The sequence below is a fragment of the Salvelinus alpinus genome, chromosome 3 (assembly GCF_045679555.1).
Source record: "Salvelinus alpinus chromosome 3, SLU_Salpinus.1, whole genome shotgun sequence".
NCBI lineage: Eukaryota > Metazoa > Chordata > Actinopteri > Salmoniformes > Salmonidae > Salvelinus > Salvelinus alpinus.
Window position 1 is genome coordinate 44483325 of NC_092088.1, and position 10151 is coordinate 44493475.

General features: G+C 42.5%; 1 protein-coding gene across 2 annotated transcripts in view; it reads left to right on the forward strand.

The window, feature by feature from the left end:
• LOC139570782 (glutamate dehydrogenase, mitochondrial-like) overlaps positions 1–7415 on the forward strand; it is a 41685-nt gene extending 34270 nt beyond the window's left edge. Inside the window, exons 10-13 of one of the 2 annotated variants that reach the window (XM_071392944.1) lie at positions 3390–3513; positions 4445–4536; positions 5346–5408; positions 6304–7415. In XM_071392944.1, coding sequence (XP_071249045.1) covers positions 3390–3513; positions 4445–4536; positions 5346–5408; positions 6304–6423 — 399 coding nt within the window. In that variant the 3' untranslated portion in view covers positions 6424–7415. Of the gene's footprint in view, positions 1–382; positions 473–3389; positions 3514–4444; positions 4537–5345; positions 5409–6303 lie in introns of those variants that run through there. The other variant, XM_071392946.1, reaches the window with a different exon arrangement.
• Positions 7416–10151: the final 2736 nt, after the last annotated feature.

The following is a 10151-nucleotide window of genomic DNA, read 5'->3' on the forward strand; positions in this document are numbered from 1 at the left end:
TAGCGCGTAAAAATCGTCTGTCCTTGGTTGCAACACTCTACATGGCCAAAATGTAGCACTACATGACCAAAAGTATATGGACACCTGCTGGTCAAACATCTCATTCCAGAATCATGGCGGTGAGCTTTACATCAATCGAGCCGACGCTTGGCATTGCGCATGGTGACCTTTGGCTTGTGTGCGGCTGCTCGGCCATGGAAGCCCATTTCATGAATCTCCCGACAAACAGCTGTTGTGCTGACGTTGCTTCCAGATGCAGTTTGGAACTCTGTATATCACAGTTAAGCTGCATTTCTCCAGAGATGAGTAAGGGTTTAGTTTAGTGGGCTAAATGTGAGCTCTGAGCCCGATTTTCAATGTATTTTTCTCTGTTTGGTTCCAGGGAGCTTCAGAGAAGGACATTGTGCACTCAGGACTGGCCTACACCATGGAGAGGTCTGCCAGGGTAAGAGGCTGATTGCTTAAACATGATTATCTGGACTAAATGGTTCCTCACAGGTCCAGGGACAGGGGTTTTATTCAAAGGAAATGCTGTGTTAATCCAACACAAGGTCCTGAGGCATCCCATTACTCCTGTTCGGGGAAATGAAGTCTTGAAAGTTGAAGTCATGCTTCAACGGTCCAGTGACAAGCTCCATTTCTGTTTTACACATCTCATTACCCAAACAGCACTAAGCTCATATTGGCTTTTCACTGCTATCTTGCCACCATTTACTTTTTTCCCCCCATTCAAGCTCATAAAATAAATCACTCTCGAACATGGTACACACACACACACACACACACACACACACACACACACACACACACACACCCCACATCCACACCCACATCCTCTCTCACCGGTTTGCTGTGCGTGCGAGCAGTGGTAACTGGAGCAGCCAGGGCTTTGTTAGTCTCTCATCATTGCTAAGGCCCAGCACTGATGCCAGAGAGAGCAGAGATAGGATGAAGATTCAGACCGTTACCCTGCTCCCCTCTACCATTAACACACTATCTATCCCACAAACACTGATGACTTTAATGTCACGTCTGACTGAGGATCCAGCCTTTGTGGAATGACATCCCCCTGCATCATATGGGATTGCCTGTACCACCTCCCAGGAAATGTCTGCTGGTTTGTTACTTGCTTATTGCTCCCTGGGGGTTATTTCTTTAAAAGTACACATAGAGATGCTTTACTATCCTGTGGAAATGGATCACTGCATTGATAATGGAACAATAGTGGTGTATTGCTGTAGGTAAGAAATGCCCTACACCTGTAGCAGGTTCCATTAGATTTTGTCGGTCCTGGAGACGTAGATATTTATAGAGTCGGTTTCACAGACCAAGATCAACAACAGAAAAATAGCCTGGAAGTAGGCCAGATTCGGACTTGTTAAATCTACAATGAAGACTGGGATTTCAGGAACATTGATGAGTTGGATTGCATAACTCTGGTTTCCAGAGTGACTCTATTTCTTTGAATGGAGATGAATCATAGTCCAGGGATATTTTAAGACAATGGATACAACAACAATTATCATACATTTTGTTTAGAAATCAATTTAGTGCAGATAGCTGCTTCATCTGTTTAGCTGGTGTAGGGAGTCAGGCGCAGGGCAGCAGATATGAGTAATAAAGTACTTTACTCAAAACAATACAAATATACAAGGCAACAAGGATATCCCACAAACACGGACCGAATTACAATAAACAATCACACACGAAAACAACATGGTGAACAGAGGGTTAAATAATAAACAAGTAATTGGTTGAGCGAAGCCAGGTGTGATAAGACAAAGACAGAACAAATGGAAAATGAAAAGTGGATCGGTGGTGGCTAGAAAGCCAGTGACGTCGACCGCCGAACGCTGCCCGAACAAGGAGAGGGACCAATTTCGGTGGAAGTCGTGACAATCTGTCTCTGTGTAACTTACTCTTTGACTTCACAGCTCTTGATTGCCTGTACAGTCGTGGCCAAAAGTTTTGAGAATGACACAAATATTAATTTTCACAAAGTCTGCTGCCTCAGTTTGTATGATGTAAATTTGCATATACTCCAGAATGTTATGAAGAGTGATCAGATGAATTGCAATTAATTGCAAAGTCCCTCTTTGCCATGCAAATGAACTGAATCCCATCATTGCTTTGCATAAAAAGGGCTTCACAGGCAAGGATATTGCTGCCAGTAAGATTGCACCTACACCAACCATTTATCGGATCATTGAGAACTTCAAGGAGAGCGGTTCAATTGTTGTGAAGAAGGCTTCAGGGCGCCAAAGAAAGTCCAGCAAGCGCCAGGACCGTATCCTAAAGTTGATTCAGCTGCGGGATTGGGGCACCACCAGTACAGAGCTTGCTCAGGAATGGCAGCAGGCTGGTGTGAGTGCATCTGCACACACAGTGAGGCGAAGACTTTTGGAGGATGGCCTGGTGTCAAGAAGCAAAGAAGCCACTTCTCTCCAGGGAAAACATCAAGGACAGACTGATATTCTGCAAAAGGTACAGGGATTGGACTTCTGAGGACTGGGGTAAAGTCATTTTCTCTGACGAATCCCCTTTCCGATTGTTTGGGGCATCCGGAAAAAAGCTTGTCCGGCGAAGACAAGGTGAGCGCTACCATCAGTCCTGTGTCATGCCAACAGTAAAGCATCCTGAGACCATTCATGTGTGGGGTTGCTTCTCAGCCAAGGGAGTGGGCTCACTCACAATTTTGTCTAAGAACACAGCCATGAATAAAGAATGGTACCAACACATCCTCTGAGAGCAACTTCTCCCAACCATACAGGAACAGTTTGGTGACGAACAATGCCTTTTCCAGCATGATGGAGCACCTTGCCATAAGGCAAAAGTGATAACTAAGTGGCTCGCTGAACAAAACATCGATATTTTGGGTCCATGGCCAGGAAACTCCCCAGACCTTAATCCCATTGAGAACTTGTGGTCAATCATTTACATTTACATTTAAGTCATTTAGCAGACGCTCTTATCCAGAGCGACTTACACTTACACACAATCCTCAAGAGGCGGGTGGACAAACAAAAACTCACAAATTCTGACAAACTCCAAGCATTGATTATGCAAGAATGGGCTGCCATCAGTCAGGATGTGGCCCAGAAGTTAATTGACAGCATGCCAAAAAAAGACGGGTCAACACTTCAAATATTGACTCTTTGCATCAACATCATGTAATTGTCAATAAAAGCCTTTGACACTTATGAAATGCTTGTAATTATACTTCAGTATTCCATAGTAACATCTGACAAAAATATCTAAAGACACTGAAGCAACAAACTTTGTGGAAATTAATATTTGTGTCATTCTCAAAACTTTCGGCCACGACTGTATGTTACATCATAGCTGTAATGTTGGTGTCTGTAAACGTTCACCCTCTCTTGTTTATTCAGGACATGTACCTGAATGCTGGTGGAGTGACTGTCTCCTACTTTGAGTGGCTGAAGAACCTGAACCATGTCAGCTACGGTAGACTGACCTTCAAGTACGAGAGGGACTCCAACTACCACCTGCTCAGTAAGTCTGACATTTCTCTACCTGTAGGGAAGCACTCGCTCCTACTAAGTTCAGCCTGCTCTCTGTTATGTCACAAAGAGGAATGTTGTTGATCTTGTATTATACTAAAGTGTATATCTTTAATTACTTCCCCGTGTCAACGGGGAGATTTGTTAGAATGGGAATGAGAACTATTAGAAATGTCAAACCCGAGGCTGATTAAACACAATGTTGTTTTTTTACAGCTGTGACTCATGTTGCACATAAAAAATGTATTGGACTGCAGAGTAGGCACGCAGACACACACACACACACACACACAAACACATGCACAGCACGCACAGTACAGCCCCTCCTCCGTCCCTGGTGAGCGAGAACATTATTGTCAGTTACTTTATGTAGGGTTTCCAGGAAGAGGTGGATGCTGACTGTCTGCAGGCCATGTCTAACACTCACTCACCCTCTTTCTCTCTTTCCGGTCTATCAGCAGCATCAGTCAATGAGGCAGTCTGATATTGTGTACATGCATTTTCACACAAAAGCCCCTCAGAACATGTATGTAGATTCGGTTTTCAGTACATTTCAGCGGGGGATTGAGCTGGGGTTAGGCTGGTCGCCGAGTGGGATGGTTTCTGAATAATTCAGAAGCTGAAGCCATTCCCCAGTCCCACGAGAGTGGCAAGACTGGGCAGTGATGGAGACATGGAAAAGAGCTCAGAATAGATACGGCTGTGAATTGCCAAACCCATAACATTTTTGTAGAAAGAGAACATTTATACCAGATTATTAATGCAGGTGAACTAACTTTAAAATGACCTAAAAGTTAAGATTTATGAGCTGTATCCTTCATGATGGTTCAATGAGGATTTAGTCAGATTCATATCCATATTCACTACAACATAATATACATCATCTAGTCATATACATATGAACTGTCTGTGGTCTCCCTCAGTGTCCGTCCAGGAGAGTCTGGAGAGGAAGTTTGGGAAGCATGGAGGAGCCATCCCTGTGGTCCCTACCTCTGAGTTCCAGGCCAGGATCGCTGTGAGTACAACCCTCCCCACACCGGCCTTTCTATGATCCTGGATTAGTCTCCCTTCAGTCAAACAATACCCCTAATATTTTATTAAGATATAATATACACTATATATACAAAAGTATGTGGACACCCGTTCAAATTAGTGGATTCGGCTATTTGTCACACTCGTTGATGGCAGGTGTATAAAGTTGAGCACACAGCCATGCAATCTCCATAGACAAACATTGGCTGTAGAATGGCCTTCCTGAAGAGCTCTGTGACTTTCAATGTGGCACCTTTCCAACAAGTCAGTTTGTCAAAATTCTGCCCTGCTAGAGCTGCCCCGGTCAACTGTAAGTGCTGTTATTGTGAAGTGGAAACGTCCAGGAGCAACCGGCTCAACCGCAAAGTGGAAAGCTAGACAAGCTCACAGAACGGGGCTGCTGAAGTGCGTAGCGCGTAAAAATTGTCTGTCCTTGGTTGCAACACTCTACATGGCCAAAATGTAGCACTACATGACCAAAAGTATATGGACACCTGCTGGTCAAACATCTCATTCCAGAATCATGGCGGTGAGCTTTACATCACTCCAGCCGACGCTTGGCATTGCGCATGGTGACCTTTGGCTTGTGTGCGGCTGCTCGGCCATGGAAACCCATTTCATGAATCTCCCGACAAACAGCTGTTGTGCTGACGTTGCTTCCAGATGCAGTTTGGAACTCTGTATATCACAGTTAAGCTGCATTTCTCCAGAGATGAGTAAGGGTTTAGTTTAGTGTGCTAAATGTGAGCTCTGAGCCCTATTTTCAATGTATTTTTCTCTGTTTGGTTCCAGGGAGCTTCAGAGAAGGACATTGTGCACTCAGGACTGGCCTACACCATGGAGAGGTCTGCCAGGGTAAGAGGCTGATTGCTTAAACGTGATTAACTGGACTAAATGGTTCCTCACAGGTCCAGGGACAGGGACAGGGGTTTTATTCAAGGGAAATGCTGTGTTAATCCAACACAAAGTCCTGAGGCATCCCATTACTCCTGTTCGGGGAAATGAAGTCTTGAAAGTTGAAGTCATGCTTCAACGGTCCAGTGACAAGCTCCATTTCTGTTTTACACATCTCATTACCCAAACAGCACTAAGCTCATATTGCCTTTTCACTGCTATCTTGCCACCATTTACTCCCCCCCCCCCATTCAAGCTCATAAAATAAATCACTCTCGAACATGGTACACACACACACACCCCACACCCACACCCACATCCTCTCTCACCGGTTTGCTGTGCGTGCGAGCAGTGGTAACTGGAGCAGCCAGGGCTTTGTTAGTCTCTCATCATTGCTAATGCCCAGCACTGATGCCAGAGAGAGCAGAGATAGGATGAAGATTCAGACCGTTACCTTGCTCCCCTTTACCATTAACACACTATCTATCCCACAAACACTGATGACTTTAATGTCACGTCTGACTGAGGATCCAGCCTTTGTGGAATGACATCCCCCTGCATCATATGGGGTTGCCTGTACCACCTCCCAGGAAATGTAATACTATGTGCAGACATACTGCATGAGAGTCTGCTGGTTTGTTACTTGGTTATTGCTCCCTGGAGGTTATTTCTTTAAAAGTACACATAGAGATGCTTTATTATCCTGTGGAAATGGATCACTGCATTGATAATGGAACAATAGTGGTGTATTGCTGTAGGTAAGAAATGGAGGAGGGGACAATAATGATTACTTGAAGGGACAGAGAGATGAATATCTTGGTTGAGTTTATATTCTTTGTTTTCTCTCCCCCTTTAGCAAATCATGCGCACCGCTAACAAGTACAACCTGGGCCTTGACCTGAGGACGGCAGCGTACGTCAACGCCATCGAGAAGGTCTTCAAGGTGTACAACGAGGCTGGTGTTACCTTCACATAGGCGGCTCCTCACCACCCCGCCCGCCTCCGTCTGTCTGTCCGTCCACCCGAGCAGACCCAGGCTCCCCCGTCTCCATACAACAATCACACAACATATCAAGTGTTTACATTTTACACATGACCATTTGCTTTACTCGTTGTATATGTATAACCAGCAAGGCAATACGCACATTCTTTTGCGTTCTCATGTCTTCAAGAGAACCCATGTTCTAGCTTGCCTTAAATACAGTAGGGCTGTTCTATGACGCTACTGTGTCTATGGTCATTTTTTTTCCTTTACTGTAGGAACCTCATTTATTTTCTCAGTCATTCTATGGACTCCAACCCATTTATTCCTGTTACTATATTCTTATGCCAGTAAACACCAAATATTCTGGTCTACAGCTTTCACGGGATACTGCTTTTATGAATCAGTGTTGTGCTTTTTCAGTATCTGTTATGGATCTACAGACAGATTTGAGTAAGTTAGTCAATATAATAGAATGTAGAGCATATCAGATACACACTTAAAGCCTTAATTGCACCGGTTTCTCCTGTGGTGAAATGGAGCAAATGTTTACCTAAATGGAGAAAGTTCTTACCTACACCAGAATGTTCATTCTCTTTAAAGTCTCCCAATAAGACTTCAGCGCACTTATCAAGCAGTGCACAACGTGTGCTTCTACACTATTCAAGATGATATCATAAAATACATTTATTACAAAGCAGACTTATTATATGTTTGTAAGTAGGTTGGCACAACACTAAAACGCTGAATTCCAGAAGATTGTTCTGTTCACCTTTTCGATGCCTTTGCCTCAGTTCTAAACCTGAACGCTTTGTCTTGCCTCAGAATTTGAGCCAAAATCGGAATGGTTTCTGTGCTGAAGGCTACTGGAAGGGGAGATGGGAGGGAATATGTGAGAACGGCCTTGATTGACTGCTTTGGGATTCTATGTAAGAGAATTTGTACTGCCTTTTCGTTGATACAGAATTAAACTATAACAGGCTCAATTGTTTTTATTTAATTTATTAATTTATTCGAACCAGAAACCATGATTCCCCATTGGGGTATGTTAAGATTTTTCCATTGGGGTAAATTCTGTTTATTTTGTATATCAATAGCTAGGTATTGGTTGCATAATCCCCACTGTACCTATTTCATCCAACATTAGCCTACTCAACACTTTTGGAATATACATTTTTATTTACTTTTCAAATATAATACATAACATTAACATTACACAATGTAATGTAGTGACAGTAATAGATTGACGATAAAATAATATATTCTACATAGGCTATAACCAGAGGTCTGTCAGATTGACTGACAGTGAGAGGAAGAGAAACCGCTTCAAAGTCTGACTCAGCCGAAGAGACTTTTCCCAAACGACAGAACTTGGTCTGCGGCGCTGTTTTCCTTAGATTTGTCATCACTCTCGCCAGACATCTCTCCTGCAATGTCTCCCAGTGTGTCTGTCAGGTCTGAAGGATAAGCAGAGTTTAGCATATTTGTAGAATTTATAGATAAAAATTCCCATAGGTTGTAAGGCTAGAGATGGAGCTCAACATTAATTATTGTCTAAACAGCAGCAGCAGAAACAGCTGCAAAGCTTACATCAGACAATATATTTACATTTGAGTCATTTAGTAGAATATCTTATGCAGAGCGATTTAGCTAGGTGACACAATCATATATCACTGTCTCAAACTAGGTTTCCATCCAATTGGCAACAGATTTTCATGCTGAACATTCTAAAAATCTGCATTAAAACAATAGGCCTATGCACATTTTCCCTTCCAGAAATGTATTTCCATCAAATTGACCTGTTGCGGATAAAAGCCTGTGTTTGACAGTGCACGTAAAAGTGCACAAAAAAGGTTGGAGACAGGTTTTCAGACGTTTTCGGCTGTCCTTCCTGACCAATGATGTGTATTAAACCGAGATGACACGCAGGGGGTGCTGTTTGGAAGCTTCCTCGCAGCCATTTTGCTATACTATGGAGCTTTTTTGAAAAGACACCTTAATGCATACTCTTAAATTATATTATGTGAACTAAACATAAATATAATATCTAAAAACATTCAATTTTAGAGAGTACTAATGTTATTGTCCCCACTACAACAAATACATACTTAAATACATGTCATTTTGTCCTTTAAAAAAAATACTGTAGAATTCCATTCATTCCTATGGAGGGAGGACTGCTCCTAATGAGGGTTACCAATATGGCGGCTTGTGACTTCAAAGCCTCTCATTGGTCAATACATACTGTAACATCAGCAATCCAGAGTTTACATACATAGTTGGTCCTGACGTTAGGGGGAGAAGCTTTTTCAACGATTTGGGTGCCAGGTCAGAGAAGACTTTTGACAGGGTTTTGTCTAGAAGGGATACAGCTTTTTTCTAGATGGACTTTTCGTGGCCTTAAGATAGGATTTTTCTAAATGGACTTTAAGTAGCCTTACGCAAGTAAGGTGCAGTTCCCCTTGCTTCATGTGGAGAATATACAGGAAATACAACATACTAAGGCACACCTGAATAGGACGCATGAGGTTTGTACTTCATGATACTGTGATTTGTACTTTATTGTACTATGTAATGTAGGGTATTTATTTATTGCCAAATGTAAGTTGATTTACCTCTGTTACCTCCTCCGGCCCCACCTGCTCCAGTACTTGACTCTTCTTTCTCATCCTTGCCAGAGAAGAGACTTCCGAAGCCGCCTCCCTCTTTGCCCTTGTCGTCATCCTTTGATCCTCCAAACAATCCTCCAATACCCCCACTGCTGCCCCCGCTGGACTCCTCCTTCTTTGAATCATCCCCTCCAAGCATGCTCTTCACCTTATCTTTGGCCACTTTAGCTGCGAAACATCACCAAGTAAACTGTTTAGAAATCTGACCAGAAACATATGATGCATGAAACTAAAAGGTTGATTATTATTTTTATTATTGTAATGACACCCCTCTACTATATTTTGAAGTTTAATAAACTGTGTGAAATCGTATTTGAAGATATTTCAGAGACAGCAACAGTCTACGATGTAAAATACATCTGTGGTTTTATTTATTTGGTCGCAGATGCCAAATTCACGATGACCTTCTATGGGTGTAGCTTTACATAGTGAACTGGCAGCATTGTCAGACAACATTACAAGCAAACATTTCTTAGGCCTACATGTTGTTGACATCTAGGTAATTGCACTGTAATGCAGCTAGTTTCAAGGATATGCACATTTAACAAACATAATTGAACATAATTGTGGCCTAGCTTCCAATACATCTCTAAAATACAAATGCCATGTATTGCATTTGTATGCTTCCTGTCATGAGCCGTCCTTAAATTACATGGTTAATCATCACAAGTTGATGCTAATGCCTAGGTTCCAGTTACCAGTCAAATCCAAAAGGATTTATCTCACTTTCTCTGTAACATCTAATTAGAGTAAATGAGAAACTGTGAAAACAGAGGATCAGATCGATTCAAAGCGTGCTGACATGCTTACAAAGAGTTTAGAGGAGAGATGGTTTTAAAAGACAAGGCCGGATCATTATTTACTGCAGCTGAAAGAGGAATGTCACTGTGCTGAGTTAATACGCTGATCTGAGCGCAGAGGCCAAGAAAATGGAAAAAAATACAAAAACAAGTCAGGTCTTTCCAAGCCTAGCAACCACCCTTAAACGCCAAGTTTTGTATGACAGAGGCCCAACTTATACCAAAGGATGCTGAGTTTTAAAAGTAAACGTCA